General features: G+C 44.2%; 1 protein-coding gene across 4 annotated transcripts in view; it reads right to left on the reverse strand.

Moving 5' to 3' along the window:
* cdh7a (cadherin 7a) overlaps window positions 1-25,778 on the reverse strand; it is a 183,108-nt gene that overhangs the window by 56,173 nt on the left and 101,157 nt on the right. For all 4 annotated transcript variants that reach the window (XM_072569783.1, XM_072569781.1, XM_072569780.1 and 1 more), the window contains one exon: window positions 8,407-8,594. In XM_072569783.1, coding sequence (XP_072425884.1) covers window positions 8,407-8,594 — 188 coding nt within the window. The remainder of the gene's footprint in view (window positions 1-8,406; window positions 8,595-25,778) is intronic.

The following is a 25,778-nucleotide window of genomic DNA, read 5'->3' on the forward strand; positions in this document are numbered from 1 at the left end:
GGAGCAGGAAAATCGACGTTTCAAGCAAAAGCCCTTCATCAGGAATGAGGCATGGGAGCCTCGGGGGTGGAGAAATAAATGGGGATGGGGCTGGGGGGAAGGTAGCTGAGAGTGCAATAGGTGGATGGAGGTGGGAAAAGGTGATAGGTTGGAGAGGAGGGTGGAGCGGATAGGTGGGAAGGGAGATTGGCTGGTGGGACAGGTCATGAGGACGGTGCTGAGCTGGAAGGTTGGAGCTGGGGTAAGGTGGGGGGAGCGGAATTGAGGAAACTGGTAAATCCACATTGATGCCATGGAGTTAGAGGGTCCTGAGGCGGAAGGTGAAGCATTCTTCCTCTAGGCGTCGGGTGGTGAGGGAGTTTCGATGGAGGGGGCCCAGGACCTGCATGCCTTTGGCAGAGTGGGAGGGGGAGTTGAAGTGTTCAGCCCTGGGGTGTCCTGGAGATGTTTTCTGTGAGTAGGCATCCTGTCTCCCCATTACATTAGTACATTAGGCATGTACCTGGTGCAGTCGAAAAGAATGCGAGGAGACTTTATTTTGAAAAATAAAATATTGAAAATCTTAGTTGATTTTTCTCTTTACCACACTCAAGGAATGTGGGCATCGCTGGCAGGGCCAGTATTTATTGCCCGTCCCTAGCTGCCCTTCAGAAGGTGGTGGTGAGCTGTCATTTTGAGCCGCTGTAGTTCCATGTGCTGTGGGTAGACCCACAATGCCCTGAGGGAGGGAATCCATGGTGTCCAGCTTGTGTCGCTTGAAATATTGAAGATCAGGACATGATTTAATAGAAGGGTTTAAGTAGAATAAAGGAGGTGACGTAGAAAATAAAGACCAACCATTTTCTGGTGGGCAAAACACAGAAAGAGGAGGCATAGCCTTAAAACTAGAGCTCAGCTGTTCGGGGATTGTTTTTTTGTCAGAAGCATAAGCCATAAGCTATAGGAGCAGAAATAGGCCATTCAGCCCATCAGGTTTTCCCCGTCATTCAATGAGATAATGGCTGATCTGACAATCGTCAACTTCACTTTCCTCCATAACTCCCGATTCCCTTCCTAGTTAACAATCTGCCTAGCTCCACATTTACGGATGTATGAGCTAGAATCATAAAACCTTTCATCCCCCTGGCAGGCTCCTACATTCATTCAGATCATGGCTGATCTGATCGCTATCTCAGAAATTCCTGCTCATCTCTTAAATGGGAGACCCCTCATGTTCAGATTGCATCACCTAATTCTAGCCCACCCCCCCCCCCCCCGCCACATGAGAGAACATTATCTCAGCATTTATCCTGTAAAGCCCCTCAGTATCATATGAGTACCATCACCTCTCATTCTTCTAAACCCAAAAGGCCTAACCCTCTCAACATTTCTTCATAAGGCAAAAAAAAAATTCAAGAATCAGCAAGCAAAGCTAAGGGTTTGAGGTTCGTTCTGACAGTGACTCTATTTCAAATTCATCAAAATAGATACGGGTGGTATGGTGGCTCAGTGATTAGCACTGTTACCCCATAGCACCAGAGACCTGATCTCGGTTCCAGTCTCCGGCGACTGTCTGCGTGGAGTTTGTACATTCTCTCCGTGTATTCGTGGATTTGCTCCAGGTGCTCTGGTTTCCTCCCACAGATGTGCATGTTTGGTGCACTGGCCTTGCTAAATTGCCCATAATGTTCAGTGCAAGGTGGTTGTGAGAAATGCAGGGTTTACAGGGATGGGGTGGGTCTGGGTGGGAAGCTGTTTGGAGCGACAGTGTGGATTTGATGGGCTGAATAGCTAGCTTCCACACTGTAGAGATTCGATAACAGCCAAGGCACATTTGCCGTGATGGTTTGAACACTGAAGAAGAAGGTGTAATTTGAGTGCTATGTCCTGGTAAACTTATTTTTCTCGTGAGTTCTTCAGAAGGTAAATTGGCTTGAAGTTTCAGTAGCCCTTCAAACTTTGCCAGTTCATTGTTAATGTGAACAGATTCTGTCCGTATGGCTGATTATGTTCTGCAAATGACATCTGATACAGTGAAGCTGCTCCATGTTGCTTCTCAGTTTGATTTCAACACAGTGATGGGCTACAGAAGAGACTGTTGTTGAAAGCAGATGTGAGAGGTGCCTACAGTGCATGCTGGAGTTATTAAAATTATTATTGATTCAATCAGGATGAGTAGTCTCTCCCACTGCAGTGCTGGGAATAAACTGCCTGGTCTGATCGCTTAATAGAACAGATCGAAATATAAGTACACTTTCAACTGTCACTGTTGGCAGAAATAAAGGCATTGTGATAGATAGAGAAGATTTGTTTCATAGGTAAGGTTGGGCGAGAGTCTCTGCAACAGTGTTCCAAACCCAGAAATGCCTTCTAGGTCTTTCTCAAAGCATGGCTCCCTTCAGAAGGCAGCGACACCTCACATGGTTGGGTCAATGGTTAGAGGCAGGAAGGAGTGACTTTCAGGGCAGGCATGGGGGTGCAGCAAGAAGATAGGGATGGAAGAACTGCAGCCCTTGCATTTATCCGATGGATTCCAGATTCTTACAGCTTATCAAATCCCGACAGTGCATAAAGAGGCCATTTGGCCCATCAAGTCTGCATCGACCCTCCAAACAGCATCCCACCCACCCCCAGTCCCCTACTCTATCCCTGTAACCCCAGATTTACCATGGCTAATCTACCTAGCCTGCACACCTTTGGACTTTGTGAGGAAACTGGAGCTCCAGAGGAACCCCGCGCAGACACAGGAGAACATGCAAACTCCACACAGACAGTCACCCGAGGCTGGAATTGAACCTGGGTCCCGGGCACTGTGAGGCAGCAGTGCCAACCACTTAGCCACTGTACCATTCTTAGTGAGCCATAATAACCCTCAAGGTTTGAAACCATTGAGCACATAACCATGGGTGAGGTACCTGAAGACTGAAGGGTGGCTAATGTAATGCCATTATTTAAGAAAGGTTGTAAGGGGCAGCCTGGGAATTACAGGCCAGTGAGTCTGACATCGGTGCTGAGTTAGTTGTTGGAGGTGATTCTGAAAGATAGGATTTACATGAATTTGGAGAGGCAAGGACTGATTAAGCATGGTTTTGTGTGAGGAAATTTGTGTCTTACAAAATTGATTGAATTTTTTTGAGGAAGTAATCAAAAAGATTGATGAGGGCAGAATGGTAGACATTATCTACATAGACCTTCGAAAAGCCTTTGACAAGATTTCGCATAGTAAACTAATTAGCAAAATTAGATTATATGAGATTCAGGGTGAGATTATCAATTGGTTACAAAATTGGCCTAACAGCAGCAGATGGAGCTGAAAAATGTGTTGCTGGAAAAGCACAGCAGGTCAGGCAGCATCCAAGAAGCAGGAGAATCAACGTTTCAGGCATTCTCCTGCTCCTTGGATGCTGCCTCACCTGCTGCGCTTTTCCAGCAACACATTTTTCAGCTCTGATCTCCAGCATTTGCAGTCCTCACTTTCTCCTAGCAGCAGATGGAGGGCAATGGTAGAGGGATATTTTGCGGATTGGAGTCCTGTGACCAGCGATGTTCTGCAGGGATCGGTGCAAGGTCCACTTTTGTTTGTCGTTGGATGAGAGTTCAAGACGCATGGTTAGTATGTTTGCGGATGACACCAAAATTGGTGATAGAGTGGACAGTGAAGAAGGTCATCTAAAATTGCAAAGAGATCTTGATCAATTGGGTCATTGGTCTGAGGAGTGCCAGATGGAGTTAAATTTGAATAAATGTGAGGTATTGCATTTTGGTTAAAAAGAAACACAGCAGGACTTATACAGTTAATGGGAGGCCCTGGGTAATGTTGTAGAATAGAAGGACCCAGAGATTCAGGACAAGAGTTCTTTGAAATTTGTGCCACATGTGGATGACGTGGTTAAGAACGTGTTTAGCACGCTCGCCTTCATTGCTCAGACCTTTGAAAACAGGAGTTGGGAAATCATATTGAGATTGTACAGGACATTGGTGAAGCTTCTTCTGGAGTATTGTGTACTGGAGTTTGCCCTGTTATAGGGAGGAAATTATTACATTGGAGAGGGGTTCAGAAAAGATTACCCAGAATGGTGCCGGGAATGGAAGGCTTGAGTTACAAGGATAGGCTGAATGAGGAGTTTTCTCACTGGAGCATAGGACGTTGAGGGGTGACCTTACAGAGGTTTATAAAATCATGAGGGGCATGGATAAGGTGAATAGTTAGGGTCTTTTTCCTAGGGTGGGGAAGTTCAAAACTAGGAGGAATACTTTTAAGGTGTGAGGAGAGCGATTTAACAAGGACATGAGGGACAACGTCTTTACACAGAGAGTGGTTTGTATGTGGAATGAACTGTCACAGGAAGTGGTGGATGCAAGTACAGTTGCAACATTTAGAAAAAACATGGTGATATGTACATGAATAGGAAAGGTTTGGAGGGATATTGGCCAAATGCAGGCAGGTGGGACGAGTTGAGTTTGAGATCATGGCTGGCATGGACTGGTCAGACCGAAGGATCTGTTTCAATGCTGTATGACTCTATGACTCCAACTTGGATTCTACCGACTGAGCTAATCTGGCGCTCAGTCTTCTGTGGATACCAGCAGGGTCTGCAAATTGGCTGAGCGACTGGACCTGAGACAATGCTGCAGGAAGGTGTTCAAAGTGAAGTGAGAAGTGAAGAGTAATATAATGGAGGTAGGAGACAGTGTAGTCAGGAAAATAGGCAGTATTCTCTGGACTCAAGAACAAGATGCTAGATGGCTGTGCTATCTGCTACAAAACCAGAAGGTCTCACAGCATCTGTGAAGAGAAATCAAAGTTAGCATTTTGGGTCCGGTAACCCTTCCTCAGTACTGATGGTAACAGGTAAAAAGGTTGTTTTGAACTTTTCCACCTTAGGAAAAAGGCCCTTGCTACTCATCTATACCCCTCACAATTTTATAAACCCCTACAGGGTGATCACACAACCTTCTAGACTTCAGTGAAAAATGTCCCTATTAGCCTATCTTTATAACTTCTATTCCTGACAACAGCTTGATAAATCTTTTCTGAAACCTCTCGAATTTAATAATTTCCTCCCTACAACAGGGTGAACAGAACTGGACACACTACTCCAGAAGAGACCTCACCAGTGTCCTGTACAACCTCAATATGATTTCCCAATCCCTGTACTCAAAGGTCTGAGCAATGAAGGCAAGCGTGCTAAACATCTTCTTAACCACCCGTCCACATGCAACACAAATTTCAAAGAATTCTATTACCATCAGTTCTGAGGAAGGGTCACCGGACCCGCAACGTTAACTTTGATATCTCTTCACAGATGCTGCCAGACCTACTGAGCTTTTCCAGCAATTTCTGCTTTTGCTTCTGATTTACAATATCTGCAGATCTTTTGATTGTTATAATGTGCTATCTGCTGCCTGGTTTGGAACATTTGTTCCAACCTGAGACAAACCTGTTGGGGAATGTTCAGGATCCAGTTAGCAGGGTCACTTTGGGTGCCAATGACAGGGACAGAACAACAAAACAGAAACTGTTTATAGAATCATAGAATTGTAGTGTGGGAACAGGCCCATTGGCCCAACAGGTCCATACCAACCCTCCAACGAGTAACCCACCCAAACCCATTCCCCTACCCTATATTTACCCCTGACTAATGCACTGAACCTATACATCCCCGAACACTATGGGCAATTTAGCATGGCCAATTCACCCAACTTGCACATCATTGGATGGTAACATGAACAACAAGGGGCTAAAATAAAAAGTAGAACCTCAAAGGTAACCTGTCTATAACAATGGCTGCGAGCAAATTAACATAGAGTTGATAAGATTGGAGATGTGAATATGCAGCTTAAAACTGGTATGGGAGAAACAGGAACAAGTACAAAAATTGCTGGAGAAACTCAGCAGCCGTAGCTGCATCTTGGGGAAGACAGCAGAGTTAACATTTCAAGTACGGAGATATGTCATCAGACTTGTCAGCAGATGCTGGCAGACCTGCTGAGTTTCTCCTTTTAGCAGTTCTTTGTTTTATTTTCTGGGAGAAATGAGTTTCAGATCATGACATTCATCCCTGGGATGTTGCTGTCTTTGACAAGGCTAATATTTGCTGCCAATCTCTAATTACCCTTCAGTGAGTCGTATTGAGCCAGCTAGTCCCAGCTAGGGAATGAAATCTGCTGTCCAGTCTATGTATGACACCAAATATACAGCGATGTGGTTGACTCATAACTGCCCTCTGATTTAGCCTAACAAGCTATTCAAGTCAAGTCACAATAAGGGATACACAATAAATGCTGGCTCAGCCAGTAATGCCCGCACCCCAATAGAAGAATTTTTTAAGTACACCCATCATATTATTCATGAGGGACTTCCAGGATTTTGATATGGTGGCACTGAAGGAACAATGATATGTTTCCAAGTCAGTAGGTGAGTGGCTTGGAGGAGAACTTGCAGCTGATGGTGCCTCACGCTGCCCTTGTCCTTTTGGAAGGTGCTGTCTGAGGATCGCTGGTGAATTTCTGCGATGCATCCTGCAGATGTTATGCACTGCTGCTACTGTCCCTCAAAGGTGGAGGGAGTGGAGGTTTGTGGATGTGGTACCAATCAAGCGGGCTGCTTTGTCCTGGATAGTGTCAAGCTTCTGAAGTGTTACTGGAGCTGCACCCATCCAGGTAATTGGGGAGGATTCCATCACACTTCTGACTAGTGCCCTGTAGATGGTGGACAGATTTTGGGGAGTCGGGATGTAAGTTATTCGTTACAGAATTCCTAGCCTCTGACCTGCTTTTATAGCCACAGTTTTATGTGGCTAACCATGCTCAGTTGCTGGCCATTGGCAACACCCAGGATGTTGAAAGTGGGGGATTCAGTGATAGCAATGCCTTTGAATGTCAAGGATGTGTGGTTAGATTCTCTTTTGTTGGCGATGATTATTACCTGGCACTTGCTGGGGTATTGTTCCCTTTATCTTAGACAGTAGAGGTCATGGATTTAGAATGCGCTGTCAGCTTGATGAGTCACTGTAGCAGTGCAACTTGTTGATGATACACACTACTGACACAATGAGTCTGTGTTGGAAGAAGTGAATATTTAAGTTTATGGCTGGGTTATTGATTAAGTGTGCTGCTTCATCAAGGATGCTGATGAGCTTTTTGAGTACTGCCCATTGCAGCACTGGTTGAGTAATTAAGACCAGAGATAAACAAAGCAGCAGAATGAGAAACTGCAAATCTCTCAGAAAACTGTTTGAATCACAGAATCCTCGCAGTGTGGAAACAGGCCATTTTGCCCAACAAGTCCACACCGACAATGCAAAGAGTATCCCACCCAGACCCATTCCCCTACCCGATTATTCTACATTTCCCCTGACTAATCCACCTAGCTTACACGTCCGTGAACACTATGGGCAATTTGGCATGGCCAATTTTCGTAACCTGCACATCTACAGACTGTGGGAGGAAACCGGAGTACCTGGAGGAAACCCACACAGACACGGGGAAAATGTGCAAACTCCACACAGACAGTCACCCAAGGCTGGAATCGAACCTGAGTCCCTGGTGCTGCGAGGCAGCAGAGCTAACCACTGAGCCACAATGCTCCCCACCTCCATGAGGGTATTACATAGAGAGAAAGAAAAAGACCATGGAGAGATTTGAAAATAAGGATGAGATTTTAAAATAAAGTCAATGCCAGGGAGAGACTGCATTTAGGTATTCAGCTTGACTTCATTTTATGTTCCTGCTTTTTAAAATTGTCTCCACTCAAATATGAGCCTTTTATCAAACTGAACAATTTTCCTGGATGAATTTCAGCATTTCCCTTTATAATAATAAAAAATTCCTCAACTTTGTTTCATCAATCCCTGATGGCACACAGAACTATATTCCTTGCATTCTTCCAAAGGATAATAACATCAGTTTGATAAACAGACTGAGAAGATGCAGGTAGAAAGCTGGCAATCTTTGTCCTTGTTTTTCAAGTTGCCACAAGCCTTGAAGGGGTGTCAGGCCTCACCCTGAAGATTTGTAGCTGCAATTGAACAATCCGATGCAAGGGGGGTAAACTGGCTCTGAGGTGGGATCAGTGTAGAGAAAACAAGGTCACGGAGCTAACAGAAAGAAAGATTATAAATAGTTTTTGATGAACTGGAAGTCAGCCAAAGTGCAGTGCTGTAACTGAGAAACCAGTTCGTGACAAAAGGGAGAGTAACCACAAGTGACAACGTTGAACATCGACGTATAATCTATCATCTGAAGACCTGTATGAACTGTCCTTCTGCAGAAGGAATTATATTAGATACAAAAAGTGAAAAGGTGTGTGAAGTGATTAAATCTCCATCGGTTTAGCTCCTCCAAGGCTGGCGCAATTCAAAGTAGTGAACAAAACCTGCATTCTCTCAAAACAGCGCACTTTGATTTTGCCTTGACTGGTCTTACCTTCTGAAGAGTTACGATGCCCTCTTGGGTCTCCATGTCAGTTTCAATCTTGAGAACAGAAAAGCCATCCCCGTCAATAATTTGGTATTCCATTTCAGCGTTTGGTCCAATGTCATCATCGAGAGCCCTTATTTTAGCCACTGTTGAAGCCACAGGTAAAGATTCTGGAACATTGTACTGATAAAACCCTGTGTGGAAAAAAGTGGTAAATGTCAAGCACCCGAAACGTACAGCAGTTGGATCCTGTGATAATGAGCTCTTAGAGAAAACAGATAATTAGGTCCAATTAAATATCCAAGTGTACCAATGAGAAATGGCGTTGGGGTGGCAGGGGAGCAGAGGAGAGTGAATGATGGAAATGAGGCAGAAACAAAACATGTTCCCACCCCCCACCCCACCCCCCCCGTCCCCCAGCAGATGCCCATTGACTGCCTTTTTAACTGCGCAGCATTCTACTTGGCTTGCTACAAAAGTGTAGCAGGAGGGATTCACTGACCTTGTGCTAATTGGTAGAATGTACATTAGTAATGTCAGATGATGTTGGGAGCTGAGATGCCAAGGTTATAATGGGAGGATAGAGTGAGAGGTGAGAGATGGTTATGGGAGGATACAGTGACTGATGGTAATAGGTGAATAGAATGGGTGATAGTAATGGAGGAAGACAGTGAGTGATGGTAATGGATGACTACAGTGAGCGACTGTAATGGGTGGATACAGTGAGTGATGGTTATGGGCAGATACAGTGAGTGATGGTAAAGGCTGAATACAGTGGGTGACAGTAATGGGTGGATACAGTGTGCGATGGTAATAGGTGAATACAGTGGGTGATGGTTATGGGCAGATACAGTGAGTGATAGTAATGGGTGGATACAGTGAGTGATGGTTATGGGCAGATACAGTGAGTGATAGTAATGGGTGGATACAGTGAGTGATGGTTATGGGCAGATACAGTGAGTGATAGTAATGGGTGGATACAGTGAGTGATGGTTATGGGCAGATACAGTGAGTGATAGTAATGGGTGGATACAGTGAGTGATGGTTATGGGCAGATACAGTGAGTGATGGTAAAGGCTGAATACAGTGAGTGACAGTAATGGGTGAATACAGTGGGTGACGGTAACGGGTGAATACAGTGGGTAATATTAATTGGTGAATACAGTGAGCGATTGTTATGGGCAGATACAGTGAGTGATGGTAATGGGTGAATACATTCGGTGATGGTAATGGGTGAATACACTGAGTGATGATGGGTGAATACTGTGGGTGATGGTAATGGGTGAATACAGTGGGTGACAGTAATGGGTGAATACAGTGGGTGACGGTAATGGGTGAATACAGTGAGTGACGGTAATGGGTGAATACAGTGAGTGATGATGGGTGGACACAGTGAGTGATGGTAATGGGTGAATACAGTGAGTGACGGTAATGGGTGAATACAGTGGGTGATGGTAATGGGTGAAGACAGTGAGTGACGGTAATGGGTGAATACAGTGAGTGATGATGGGTGGACACAGTGAGTGATGGTAATGGGTGAATACAGTGAGTGACGGTAATGGGTGAATACAGTGGGTGATGGTAATGGGTGAACACAGGGGTGATGGTAAAGGGTGGATACAGTGGGTAATGGTAATGGGTGAATACAGTGGGTGACGGTAATGGGTGAATACAGTGGGTAATGGTAATGGGTGAATACAGTGGGTGACGGTAATGGGTGAATACAGTGGGTGATGGTAATGGGTGAACACAGGGGTGACGGTAATGGGTGAATACAGTGAGTGACGGTAATGGGTGAATACAGTGGGTAATGGTAATGGGTGAATACAGTGGGTGACGGTAATGGGTGAATACAGTGGGTGATGGTAATGGGTGAACACAGGGGTGACGGTAATGGGTGAATACAGTGAGTGACGGTAATGGGTGAATACAGTGGGTAATGGTAATGGGTGAATACAGTGGGTGACGGTAATGGGTGAATACAGTGAGTGACGGTATTGGGTGAATACAGTGGGTGACGGTAATGGCAATGATTCCACAGTTGGTCTGAGAATCCTCATCTCCACTTTCCTGCATTATCCTCAAAACATTTGATTCTTTTATTGATTAAAAATCTTCATGGTCTCAGCCTTGGATGCACTTAACAACCCAACCTCAATGCCATCAGTAGTAAAGACTTCTATCAGTGTTCTACCCTCCGAATGATGAAATTCCTTTGACATCAAAATTGGGGGTGTAGTGGACATCGATAAAGGTTACTCCAGATTACAATGGGATTGTGATCAAATGGCCAATGGGCTGAGAAGTGGCAGATGGAGTTTAATTTAGATAAATGCAGGGTGCTGCATTTTGGGAAAGCAAATCTTAGCAGGACTCGTACAGTTGATGTTAAGCTCCTCAGGAGTGTTGCTGAACAAAGAGACCTTGGAGTGCAGGTTCATAGCTCCTTGAAAGTGGAGTTGCAGGTAGATAGGATAGTGAAGAAGGCGTTTGGTATGCTTTCCTTTATTGGTCAGAGTATTGAGTACAGGAGTTAATTGCCATGTTGCGCCTGTACAGGACATTGGTTAGGTCACAGTTGGAATACTGCGTGCAATTCTGGTCTCCCTCCTATTGGAAAGATGTTGTGAAACTTGAAAGGGTTCAGGAAAGATTTGCAAGGATGTTGCCAGGGTTGGAGGATTTGAGCTATAGGGAGAGGTTGAATAGACTGGGGCTGTTTTCCCTGGAGTGTCAGAGGCTGAGGGGTGACCTTATTATAGAAGTTTATGAAATCAAGAGGGGTGTGGATAGGATAAATAGACAAAGTCTTTTCCCTGGGATGGAGGAGTCCAGAACTAGAGGCATAGATTTAGGGTGAGAGGGGAAAGATATAAAAGAGACCTAAGGGGCAACTTTTTCACACAGAGGGTGGTACGTGTATGGAATGAGCTGCCAGAGGAAGTGGTGGAGGCTGGTACAATTGCAACATTTAAAAGGCATCTGGATGGGTACATGAATAGGAAGGGTTTGGAGGGATATGGGCCAGATTGTGGGGACTAGATTGGGTTGGGATATCTGGTCGGCATGGACGAGTTGGACCGAAGGGTCTGTTTCCGTGCTGTACATCTCTATGATTCTATGATTGTGTATTAAACAAGTGATCCTTTATTCTGAGATGATGCCATCTCTTCATGAGACAGTGCCTCCATACCATCCTTTACCCCTCCCCCCCCCCCCCAGCCCCCCCGCCCACCATCCCCCCAGGTCCCTCCAGACCCAGCGTAGCACCTACTACATTAGAAAGCTGGATCTTCATCTATCCTTTGTGACAGAGCAGTTACCTTCCATTTCTCCCAATTGCTCTCAGTTTTCTATCTTTGAGTATTTTATATTCAATGCTTTAAACTTACACGTTTGATGCTTTAAGCTTCTACATTGCTTCCACAGAATAATATCAAAAATATTTAGCTGAAACACTGAAATGGTCCATGTCAATGTAAGTTCCCATGTCTACATTTTCTTTTGCAATATCAAACGTGATACTCTTTCACAATCCAGGCTGAGTGTTCCTTTGAAGTTATTGTTGTGGAAATATTCCTGCAGCCTGACACTCAGAAACCTGTTAGAGTACCTGCTGTGGAAGCTATTGATGTGGTTGCCAAGGTGAGTATCTGGCTCTTTCACAATATCGGTGCTACCCTTTATCTGCTTGCAAATCCACTCAGTATCCGAATGTGTACCAATTCATCCTTCCGAAACAGGCAGTGAAGAATCCTTTCATCCTGAGATCCAGCAGCAACTCTTTTTTTTAGTACATTGGTGGGACGGGAACATTGTTGGAGAAGGGAGTGGTGAGCTGTCTTTTTAAACTGCTGGAATCCTTAAGACCATAAGACATAGGAGCATAAGTGAGGCCATTCAGCCCGTCGAGTCGGTTCCATCATTCAATCATGGCTGATAAGTTTCTCACCCATTCTCCCACTTTCTCCCTGTAACCCTTGATCCCCTTGATATTCAAGAACCTATCTATCTCCATCTTAAATATAATCAATGACCTGGCCTCCACAGCCTTCTGTGACATTAGATTCCAAAGATTCACCACTCTCTGGCTGAACACGTTCTCCTTGTCTCAGTCTAAAAGGTCTTCCCTTTACTCAAAGGCAGTAACCTTGGGTCCTAGTCTCTCCTACCACAGGAAACATCTTCCCAACATCCATTCTGTCTAGGCCATTCAGTATTCTGTATGTTTCAATTAGATCCCCCCCTCGTCCTTCTAAACTCCATTGAGTATAGATCCAGAATCCTCAAGTGTTCCTCATATGTTAAGCTTTACATTCCTGGGACCTTTCTTCTGAGTCTCCTCTGAACATGCTCCAGGGCTGGTACATCCTTCTTGTGATATGGAGCCCAAAACTGCACAGAATACTCCAAATGTGGACTGACCAGAGCCTTATAGAGCCTCAGAACTACATCCCTGTTTTTATATTCAAGTCCTCTCAAAACTTTTGGCATCATTGCATTTACCTTCCTAACTACTGACTCAACCTGCAAGTTTACCTTGAGAGAATCCTGTTCTGGAACTCCCAAGTCTCTTTGGACTTCAGATTTCTGAATTTTCTCCCCATTTAGAAAACAATCCATGCCTCTATTCTTCCTGCCGAAGTGCATGACCTCACGCTTTCCCACGGTGTACTCCATCTGCCACTTCGTTGCCCACTCTCCTAACCTGTCCAAATCCTTCTGCAGCCTCCCTGCCTCCTCAATGCTACCTGCTCCTCCACCTATCTTTGTATTATCTGCAAACCTAGCCAGAATGCCCTCAGTTCCTTCATCCTTGGATATAAAGACACCCAAAAAATGATTAGGAAGTGAGTTCCAGCCCATTGACCCAATGACAGGGAACAAACGCTGATATAGTACCAAGTCAGGATAGCGTGTGATTTGGAGGGGTACAAACAATGGGGTGGTATTCCTATGCACCTGCTGCCTTTCTAGGTGGAAGAGGTCATGGCTTTGGAAGGTGCTGTTGAAGGAGCCACAGTGACTTATTAGAATGCAGCTTTTCAATGGCACACGCTGCAGCTACTGAAGGGAGTGAAGGTTAAATGTGACTGTTGGGTTACAGGCTGCTTTGTCCTGGATGGTGTCAAGCATCTTCAGTGTGTTGGAGCTGAACTCATCTAGGGAAGTGGGTACTATTCTTGTAATAGCCTTGTAATGAGTTGCCTTTTGCATAATTCCTAACCTCTAACCTGCTCTTGCATTTATATACTCAAACATTTTACAAATATGTAACATTATAATCTAGCCTGGACGATTTGTAATTGTCAATCTCATGTTATAATCCTAGAAATGAAGATTCCAATTCATTGCAAAAACATTTCAACACTAATGAGATTGGAATGAGAATCCCCCTGTGGGGTGGCTCAGTGGTTAGCGCTGCTGTCTCACTGCGCTAGGGTCCCACATTCGATTTCAGCCTCGGGCGACTGTCTGTGTGGAGTTTGCACATTCTCCTCATGGCTGCATGGGTTTGCTCCAGTTTCCTCCCACAGTCCAAAGGAGTGCGGGTTACTCTTCGGAGGGTTGGCGTGGGCTGGTTGTGCCAAATTGCCTGTTTCCACACTGTTGGGAATCTAATCTATATGCTGATAACACTTACACATGTAGGTTATGTTTTCAATTATTCAAAAAAATAGCCACTGTGAGACCATGGCTGAAAGTTAATACTAATCTGCTTATTATTGTAGGTTTTTACAAGATTTCATTACAAGAACCCAAATAAAGTACGAATGTCAATTGCTCAAAAATGGTCTGGAATCATTTTGGAATTGAAGCATTAACTCTGTTTCTCTCCGCACAATCACTACCACACTCTCTCCAAAACTTATTGCTATTGGGACAAAAGCATTACTTGGGTCAGATTGATTCTGAGAACTTCAACCCAAAGGTACTTATCTTGAAATTTCAACTTTTACATACATTATATGTGGTTATACCCACCAAAGCTACACAAAATAGTTCAGGTGTGGGTTCCTAGGGCTCTATACAACTGCAGTAAGATATCTTTCTTCATTACTCAAATTCCCTTGCAATGAGGGTCAACTTATCATTTGCCTGCCTAATTGCTTGCTGCATCTGTATGCTAATTTTTACCGACTCATTAAGAGAAAGGGAGGGAACAAATTAAAGGTAATTTGAAAACAAAGTAAATGTGATCTGAGTCACAATGTTTTCAGACAGTGAGCAGCTATTCTCTGGAACTCACTGCCTACAAATGTGGTGAAGTCCAAGGTACAATTGAGGCATTCAAATGAGCTTTAGATGGCTATTTCAAGAAACAAGGGTAACTAGGAGAAAAAAACCAACTAGGAGAAAGTGAGGACTGCAGATGTTGGAGATCAGAGTCAAGAGTGTGGTGCTGGAAAAGCACAGCAGGTCAGGCAGCATCCGAGCGGCTGCAGAATCGACATTTCCTCATGAAGGGCTCTGACCCGAAACGTCGATTCTCCTGCTCCTCAGATGCTGCCTGACCCGCTGTACCTTTCCAGCACTACACTCTTGACTCTAACCAGGAGAAAAGGCAGGCAAATGGGATTGAGTCACAATGGCCAATCAGAGAAGCAGTGCACATACAATGGGCTGTGTTTAAGAACTATGATGGCTAAAGTATAGCTTACACAGTGGAGTCTCACAAAATGAAGACATCAAGACTGCTGCCAGGATGCAGGCGTTCGGCTCTGGTCCAGTAAGGGGCAGAGGTACAAACTCAATTCTGCGTGGCCAGCTTATCTCTCACCTCTCTTTGAATAGAAAGCTGCAGTGATCTACATTATGCAACAGTGGACTGCAAACCAGATGATAATGTCTTCAGCATCAGCTGGAAAGAGGCTAGATAGTAAAATGTACACTATTGTTTAATTTGTTGGCTATTGCTGCCTGGATTAGCATTTCTTTTCCTTTCCTAGTTACCCACAGGGCAGTTAAGAGTTAACACATTGCCCACTGGCATTAGCAAAGCCCCCAGTAATGCCATGTTATCTTGGCCTGAGATTGGGATTGTTGGCATAGTGGAGTAGTGATCTCCTCAATGAGGCACAGACACCTCAAACATTATTATTTGGAGAGGGTTGGGGAGCTTTCTTACCTTACTGAATGGAATCTGGCCAAGACTGGCTAGACTAGCAATTACAGATGTAAGGATCATGTCTTTTTATTTTATGTTTTTGAAGACTGAGAACTGAAATGAGAAAGAGCTGTTTTCAAGGCCAGTGTTTTGAAGAGTACAGAGAAAAAGCAACCTGATCCTCATTGCAAACATTTTGTAAGGAACAGTTTTAACAAGCAGTCATTGAAGTTGATCGACAAGCAATTTAGAGCCAAGGTGGCATATTAATGCGTTTTTTGTTGGTAACAAGAAACAGATTGATCTATGAACTAATAATCAGTTAACAATGTTTGTTTGCTTGCCAACAACTGAATGATTGGTTCTCTAGTAAGTGAAGCTGGGAATAAATTACAGAGAGAAGTGTTCAGTTCATCCCTAGCTCAGGAATAATCCCTCTGTTCTCTACAGTCAAAACTCACTGTACATCTGAAAAAAAAAAGTTTCTTACCACACTGTTGCAAGCGGTAACTTTTACCAATAAATCAGAGAACTTTTTTTTGAGTGAACCGCTGACCACCTTGTGTCTCAAAGCAACCAGTGGAAGCATCCAGAGAAAGATAACTGAAGCAACATGCTGGCTTGCAGAAGAATGGTACAGATCATTTCAACAACAGAACCTGGGAACAAAGATTACTAAACTTTCTTTGCAGTTTCAGCCCTCTGTCCATGACCCATTTTCCTTTTCTATGTGTCTGTATGAAAGGGGGACTTTATCAGAGGATGAAGAGTTTTATTGAGTAGTATAAAGTGCCAATGGTTTACCTGATCCCAGAGTCTCATTGTTTGTACTTTATGCTGCTTAACACATGTTCAGCTTTGTGGGGGCTTAACAGGTGATGTGGGCTGGGGCTCCACAATGTGCTGTGGGCAATCAGCATTACACATTGACTAAAGCTCTGATCTGCCAATACTATACATTTTCAACACTTTTAAGTATGCTCACGTCTATCCCAACATGTCATCTGGCAATCTTCACTTCACGTTTATGTATCATTTAACAGTGTTTGTAAATGCCATGACCCTTCTTAGTCCCTGGAGTTGAGTGTTCCAGTACAGAAATGATCTACTCAACCCATCCTGGCTGTACTGGCTCATTGAAGGAGCTATCTGATACATTTCACATCTCTATCCTTTCTCACAACTAGTGCAGCTCCTTAGTAAAAACCAAAAGAACTTTTGATGCTGTAATCAGAAATTATTGGAAAAACTCAGCAGGTCTGGCAGCATCTGTGGAGAGAAATCAGAGTTAACATTTCAGGTAGATGGCTTTTCCTCAGAATTTCCACTCGACCCGAGACCTTAACTCTGATTTCTCTCCAAAGATGCTGTCAGATTTGCTGAGCTTTTCCAGCAACTTTTATTTTTGGTCCCAATGCAGTTCCTTACTCTTTCAAATATTTATTCAATTCCCTCTCAGAAAGTTATCACCAAGTGCATTCCAGATCGTAATAAAATGTTTTCCTCATCCCCCCTTTGTTTCCAACTGGGACACCAATTAATAACTCCCCCCTGTGCTAAGGAAATTCAGCAGGATAATGAAACAAAACCAATATATATCATGCAGCTTTCGCCATCCACTCGCATAGGAGATGGAAGTGTTGGCTCGGTTGAACAATTCATCAGTCAATGCCGTAATCAATGTGGTGGCAGCAAATTGTCTGTTGCTGCAAAAATCTGATTGCACAGCTTGGAAGTAAGTGAAGCCATTAACGGTCGGGATGATAATTAGGTTTGGTTGCCATTGACAGTAGTTTTCCTGGGATTCAGAGTGTCTGTGGGAAGATTGGAACACTTCCACAAACAACAATTGATCACAAATAACAAAGAACAATTGATTAATGTTAAGGCAAATATTTTTAGACTTTTGTGAACCAAATGTATTAAAAGATAGGGAAAAAAAGAGGTTGTATGAAGATAGGTCACAGAATGTGATTGAATGGGAGGACAGGCTCAAGGGGGAGGCTATAGGGGAGGCTATGGCCGAGTGGTTAATCCTGAGCCCCAGGTAATGCTCTGGGGATGTTGATTCAAATCCCACCACCACAGATAGTGGCATTTGATTTAAATAAATATCTGGAATGAAGAGTCTAATGATGACCATGAATCCATTGCTGATTGGTGGAAAAACCCATCTGGTTCCCTAATTTCTGTTAGGGAACGAAACTGGCATCGTTACCTGGTCTGGCCTAATAGTCTCTTCTAGACTCTGACTCTGGACCAACAACAATATGCTTGACACTTAACTTAGGGATGAGTAATAAATACTGGACTAGCCAGTGATGCCTTTATCCTGTGAATGAATTTAAAAAATAGGGTTTTCAGTTCTAATGCTTTCCTGTAACAGTCAGACCATCACTTCTGAATCGAAACTTGAGGACGACATCGGGCGGCATGGTGGCTCAGTGGTTAGCACTACTGTGCCAGGGACTTGAGTTCAATTCCATCCTCGGGTGACTATCTTGTGGAGTTTGCACATTCTCCCCGTGTCTGCTCCAGTTTCCTCCCACAATCAAGGTTAAGTGGATTAGCCATGCTAAATTGCCCATAGTATGCAGGCTAGATGAATTAGCTAAGGGACATGCATGGTTCCAGGGACTGGGTACAGGTGTGGGTGGGACGCTCTTCAGAGGGTCGGTATGGGCCAAATGGCCTGTTTCCACATTTTAGAGATTCTATAAAAATAAAATTGCTTCCATTATATAGATACCTGGGTCTGAGACTGTAGATACAATTCGTAATACAAAGGCAACTCTGGTCAGTTTGCTTCTCCAGCCAGCCACTGTTGTTGGTGTTCTGTACACCCAGAACAACAGGCCGAATACCTTCCTGTATTATGCTATCATTACGCTAAGACCATCCACACTGCAAATAAGAATGGTAATGTAAAAAGGGGGTAACTTATAACTGTGTACTCGAGCGAAACAGCTTCCAAAATGTTGACCCAGAAGGTTATCTCATGCAGCTTTTAAAGTGAATCCTCCCTGATGCACCCAGCTTTTTAATTCTGTCTTAGAAAATCAATCAGCGTCTGTCTACAGCTCACCTCCGTCACACTGATCCCCACTCCCACTCCCACCATCCTCACCGTCATCAGGAACTTGAACATTCCTCAGCCACCATTCAACCTCCACTGCTAAGGGTGCGGGGAGTGTAGTATGGTGACAATGTCACTGGGCTAGCAAACTGTAGCAGATGGTGAAATTTTAATTCAACCAAAAGGCTAGCCCAGTGGTGATCACTATCAACTTTTGTAGTGACACACCCGTTGACCAATAAAAACCATATTGATCTCTTAAAGAAGGAAATCTGCTATCCTTCCATGATCTGGCTGACATGGCACACCTGAGTTACAGCAATGTGGTTGACTCTTGACTGCCCTCTGGGTAATTAGGTGCATGTGATTAATGCTGGCCTCGGCAGTGATATACACATCCCATGAATGAACAATAATCTAACAATTCCTGCACCTCGCTGCTACTAACCACATGATCACCCCCACTTCCTGCTACACCAATCAACTCACCTAATGACATGCTCACCTCCCCCTGCTAACTGTGAGTCGAGAAACATCAGAATCACTGAGGAAGGGGGTGAATGTATTTGTCATTGTAACTCCCATATTTCCTCAGTCTTTCTTGAGAGCAAATGAAAAATAGACAAATTTTGCCTAGTCCACTTGCCTGAGCTGCTGTGCTCTTCCAGCACCACTAATCCAGAATCTGGTTTCCAGCGTCTGCAGTCATTGTTTTTACCAAAATGCAGATGTCAATTACTCCCAGTTTGGACTGAATTAAGAGATGAAGTTGTTCAGAAAATCTCAGACAGCAAGTGAGACAATTTGTAAATCATAGTCTTTGAGGAACTGCGCCTCTCTTTGTTTGAATGCTGTTGGACAGCGTACATCTGTAGCGGGTATGGACTGTTGTGATAAGGATGTCAGCTGGGCTGAGAAGAAGATGCAGTCATCCATGCTAGCAGGAGAGAGATGGCACTGCCACCAACCGGTGCCCTCTCAGAAACATCTTGAATAAAATGGCTGCCTGGGACACCTGTGCTGGAGGGAAATCTCAGCATGTGACTTCATCTGTGGCCAGGGAGATGGGAGAACATCAAAGGCAGCCTGGAATACTTGCCACTTGGCCTGTCCTTGACTGAGAAGTGGCAGATGGAGTTTAATTCAGATAAATGCGAGGTGCTGCATTTTGGGAAAGCGAATCTTAGCAGGACTTGTACACTTAATGGTAAGGTCCTAGTGAGTGTTGCTGCACAAAGAGACCTTGGAGTGCAGGTTCATAGCTCCTTGAAAGTGGAGTCACAGGTAGATACGATAGTGAAGAAGGCGTTTGGTATGCTTTCCTTTATTGTTCAGAGTATTGAGTACAGGAGTTGGGAGGTCATGTTGCGGCTGTACAGGACATTGGTTAGGCCACTGTTGGAATATTGCATGCAATTCTGGTCTCCTTCCTATCGGAAAGATGTTGTGAAACTTGAAAGGGTTCAGAAAAGATTTACAAGGATGTTGCCAGGTTTGTAGGATCTGAGCTACAGGGAGAGGCTGAACAGGCTGGGGCTGTTTTCTCTGGAGCGTTGGAGGCTGAGGGGTGACCTTATAGAGGTTTATAAAATTATGGGGGGCACAGATAGGATAAATAGACAAAGTCTTTTCCCAGGTTCGGGAAGTCCAGAACTAGAGGGCATAGGTTTAGGGTGAGGGGGGAAAGATATAAAAAGGGACAACTTTTTCATGCAGAGGGTGGTATGTGTATGGAATGAGCTGCCAGAGGATATGGTAGAGGCTGGTACAATTGCAACATTTAGATTAGATTAGATTAAATTACTTACAAGAGGCATTTGAATGGGTATATGAATAGGAAGGGTTTGGAGGGATATTGGCTGGGTGCTGGCAGGTGGGAATAGACTGGGTTGGGATATCTGGTCAGCGTGGACGGGTTGGACCGAAGGGTCTGTTTCCATGCTGTACATCTCTATGACTCTATTCTCCTGTCGAGACATTCATTAGATGGTTACTTGGATAAAAATGGTGTGCAGGGATACAGAGAGAAAGCTGGAGATTGGCAGTGGGTAATAAAAGAGGTGCAGTACAATAGGCCGAATGGCCTCATTCTGTGCTGTTACAATTCTGCAATAAGGAAGTGTGGAAGGTAATCTCTTGCAAGAAGCATTTTGCTGAAGATTTGCCAGGAATATTCCTTTCACAACGTATCTGTTCAATAAAGTGTGGCCCAGGAATTCAAAGGGGCCATCAGATAGCAGATCAACGTAAATGTTTCCGTCAAATCCATCAACTGTTCTTTGTTATTTGTACTTGTGCAAACCCATCGAATCAACTTGAAACAGACTTTTCAATGGCCAGTTAAAGGAAAAAAAAATGAGGTCTTACACCATCGGCTACATCTTCAGCAGATGCCAAAGACTAATGCCAAGCTTAAAGTTGTAAACACACTTGCCAAGCAAGTCAGTGACTCGCATAATTCATTTTCCTTCCCAACTGACATTTTGTCTAATTTCTACAGATAACATAAGTTATCCTTGATGCATGTCACTTAAACAAATGATCACAACAGGTGCTACTTCATCTTCATTCCCACCATTATCCCAGCATTCATGAAGCAAATCTGACATCATCAAGCTCTCCACATCTATGAACAACAGGAAATGTCTGTTTGTTTCTTATGCTTCCATTCAACTTTAGCATCTAACCTTCATGATGCCTACATCTACAAGGCACAGGTCAGGAGGAATGGAATACTCTCGGCTTTCCTTCTTTTCCCCAATCAAGATTCAAGAGGTTTGATACCACCCAGGACAAAGCAGCCCACGTGACTGATGTCCCATCCACCACCTTCAATATTCACCGCCCTCACATTGATGCATTGTACCATCTACAAAATGCACCAAAGCAACTCACTGGGGCTCCTTTGACAGCACCTCCCCAAATCACTACCTCTACACCTGGATGAGCAAAGGAATGGTGCCTGGCATTGAAACAACTCCACAGCGGCCAGGTCACCCTTTATTTACTCATGAACAGTCCTTCACTCTGCAGATTGTCTCTGCAGAGTCAGCTGTCAGAGTGTCATTACATCTGACGCTCCCCTTTGTATCTGTCAGCCAGGGTTCCCTGATTGAACCAGATTAACAGCCCCACTCAGGGAACTCATATTCTACGAGGTCCAACTGACCGACTTTGTTACAATCAGTACAGAAACATAGAAGACAGGAGCAGGAGGAGGCTATTTGGACCTTTGAGCATGCCCCGCCATTCATCATAATCATGGTTGATCATTCAACTCAATAGCTTAATCCTGTCTTCTCCCCATAACCTTTGATCCCAGTGCTAAATCTAACCACCTCTTGAATACATTCAATGATTTGGCATCAGCTATTTCCTGTGGTAATGAATCCCACAGGCTCACCACTCCTTGGGTGGACAAACGTCTCCTCATCTCCATCCTAAATGGTCCACCCCGACTCCTCAGATTATGAACCCTGGTTCTGGACACACCCACCACCGGGAACATCCTCCTTGTATCTACCCTGTCTAGTCCTGTTAGAATTTTATAAGTCTCCCCCCCCTCCCTCATTTGTCTGAAGTCCAGTGAAAACAATCCTAAACCTAATCAATCTCTCCTCATCCATCAGTCCTGCCATTCCCGGAATCAGCCTGGAAACATTCGCTGCACTCCCTCAAGACCAAGAGTATTCTTCCTCAGAAAAAGAGACCAAAACTGCATGCAATATTCTAGGTGTGGCCTCACCAAGGCCCTGTATATCTGCATCAACACATCCCTGCTCCTGTACTTCAAATGTCTCGCAATGTTGGCCCAACTTTGGATTATATAATTTCCCCATCACTGTCAGTGTGTACAAACCCTAGAGCTCCCTTTCTACCTGGACTGCGCATGTATCTACAGCAAAAGGGTGTCCCCTCCCATGACTTCCTCAAGGCAACTAAGAATGCTCCCTCAATGTGAGGCTAGGCAGGACTGTTCCCAACCCACAGATTAGGAATACAATGCCAGGTATAAGAGTTTTAAAATGCTGAGTTTCTGGCCCTGCTACAAACATTGACAAAGAACACATGCCCACCTAGCAGGGAAGTCTTGCTGCCATTTAACACTCTAAGCAGCTTCAGTCAGCTGAAGGCAGGTTACCCAGCCCTCAACTGGGCTCAAATCCCACCTCAAAGAGCTGCTGATGACCAACAGCTCTAGCGGTGACCAATGGCAGCAGCACTGCACTGACTATAAGTAGGGCAAAAATGAGGACTGCAGAAGGGCTGATGAAGGTCTTTTGCCTGAAATGTCAATTTTCCTGCTCCTAGGATGCTGCCTGATCTGCTGTGCTTTTCCAGTATCACACTCTATGACTATAGGCAGATCTACCACTCTCCATGGTGGAATCCATGGGCGCTGAGTCTGGAGGGGACAATAGGAGGGGACAATAGGAGGGGACAATAGGAGGGGATGCATGGGATTGTAAAGAAAGATGGGATGGTGTTGGTGTGAGGGGAGAATCTGACAGCAGGGCTAGGTGGGGTGGGAGGACCTGATAGAGAGAGGCAGAGACTAGGAATTGGGGGGTTAGTGAGTGGCTCCTGATCTGGACATGGAGCCTGTTATGGAGATATCCCTTCCCTTTCATTTCCAGCTGGATTGTTCCCTGGAATAACTGAAGAAAGAATGCACAATTAATCCGGATAAGGAGTAGATTCCTGCAGAGACTTACACAGTCTGCCAGAGTGTTGACAGAATGACATGTTCTGTTCATATTTTTACACCATTGTGAGCTCTAAAATGAACCAGTACCGATGGAAGAGCAGACTCAAGGCTGAACTCACTCTGATTACACTCTCAGCGTTGTCATGTAATCTTTCATATCCATTAATAATGGAGCACAAGATCATCAATACCATTTGACCACCAGCTATTTCCACAAGCACATTAACCAGAAATATTATTCGAAAAGAGGGACCAGCATAAAAATATGGATTTTGACAACTATGGTCAAGAAAGTAACACCTCTACTTCCTCAGGAGGCTAAGGAAATTCAGCATGTCCATAAAGACGCTTACAATTTTTTTACAGATGTACCACAGAAAACGTCTTACCTGGATGCAACACAGCGTGATACAGCAATTGCTCTTCCCAAGAGCGCAAGAGACTACAGAGAGTTGTGAACATAGCCCAGTCCATCACACAAACTAGCCTTCCATCCATTGACATCATCTATCCTTCTCACTGCCTCAGGAAACCAACCAACAAAAGACCCCTCTTACCCCGGTTATACTGTTGTATATACTCTCGAAGGTATAAAAGTTTGGATACACATATAAATAGATTCAAGAACAGCTACTTCTCCACTATTATCAGTCTTTTGAATGGACCTCTTTAATGTTAATGCTGATTTTCTCTCTGCACCCATTCGTCAGCTGTATCCTACACTCTGTTCTGTTACTCTGATGCACTTGTATGGTACAATTTACCAGGACAAAGTGAGGACTACTGGAGACCAGAGTTGAAAAATGTGGTGCTGGAAAAACAGGCAGCATCCGAGGAGCAGGAGAATCGTATTTTCGGGCTTATGCACCACATTTTTCAACTCTGGTACAATCTACCAGTAAAGCATGTAAGACAACACTTTTCACTGTACCTCGGTACACGTGACAGTAATAAATTAAATCAATCTACATGAGTGAACTTGGATGAAGGGGCACATGTATAGAAGCCAAATTTGCTGATGATACAAATATAGGGAGGAAAGCACGTAGTGAGGAGAGTGTAAAATGTCTGAAAGAGGATATAGTAGATTGAGGGAGTGGACAGAAGTTAGACAGATGTAAAAACATGAACAGAACATGTCATTCTGTCAACACTGCAGCAGACTGCAGGAATCTACTCTGGATTCAGTTATTCCAGGGAACAATCCGGCTGTTAGACAGTTAGACAGACATATCCTGGAAAAATGTGAGCCTTTCCATATTGCCAGGAGAAACAGAAAATTGGAATATTATTTAAATGTAGAGAGACTATAGAACACTAAGGTACAGTGGGATCTGGGTGTCATTGTACATGAAGTAGAAAATATCAGCACGCAGATGCATCAAGTAATTGGGAAGGCAAGTGGATGTTTCCTTTCATGTAAAGGGCTACAGTGTAATAGCAGGAATGATGAGGCTTCATCTGGAATATTGCACACAGTTTAACTCTTTTGATGTAAGGACACTGGAAGCATTTCCAAGAAGGTGTCTGACTGGTTCCTGGGATGAGGGGTTTGCCTTATAAGGGAAGACTATGCAGTCTTGGTGTTTAGAAGGAGAATTGGTTTTATTGGAACATGCAAGTTTCTAAGGAGGTGAGAGAGTGTGGATGCTGGGAGGGTGTTTCTATCTTTAGGGTGTTCTGGAATCAAGAAGCACAGTTTCGCAGTAGGGACAACAGTATATACTATTACACTGCAGCAATTCACCAAAGATCCTGAGACAGGGAGGAGAAAGTGAGGTCCTGAAGAAGGGCTTATGCCCAAAACGTCGATTCTCCTGCTCCTTTGATGCTGCCTGACCTGCTGCGCTTTTCCAGCAACACTTTTTTCAGCAAAGAGCCTGAGACAGCAGCTTCCAACCTCACAATAACTTCCAACTAGAAGGACAAGGACAGCAGATAGATGAGAATACCACTGCCCTGCTAGTTCTCCTCCAAGCCACTCGCTATCCTGACTTGGAAATGTATCACCATTCCTTCAGTGTGGCTGAATCAAAATCCTGGAATTCCCTCCCTAAGGGCATTATGGGTCTACCTAGAACCCATGAACTGCAGCAGTTCAAAAAAGCAGCTCACCCCCACCTTCTCAAGGGTAACTAGGGATGGGCAATAAACGCTGGCCCAGCCAGCAACACCTCCAAGAGGATAAAACAAAATGGGCTCAGATTTAGAATCACTGAATCAGTTACTCGGGAATAAGGTTTGGAATGGGGAACCAAGGACAAGGAATGTCCCTAGTAGTCAGTTGGGAAGGACTGGGCAATTGTTCACTCAACAAGCTTGATGCCAACAAAGGGCACATCAAGGCTATTCTGCAGAATAATGGCTACATTCATGAGATCAATTCTCATTGTTTATCACACTAATTCATGAATGATCATAAAGCCATCAGTTTTCATGCCCAGCCTCCCTCAGATTGCCCTGGAAGGAAAAGATATCTCAAAAAC

This window comes from Chiloscyllium punctatum, chromosome 5, assembly GCF_047496795.1.
Source record: "Chiloscyllium punctatum isolate Juve2018m chromosome 5, sChiPun1.3, whole genome shotgun sequence".
Lineage (NCBI taxonomy): Eukaryota > Metazoa > Chordata > Chondrichthyes > Orectolobiformes > Hemiscylliidae > Chiloscyllium > Chiloscyllium punctatum.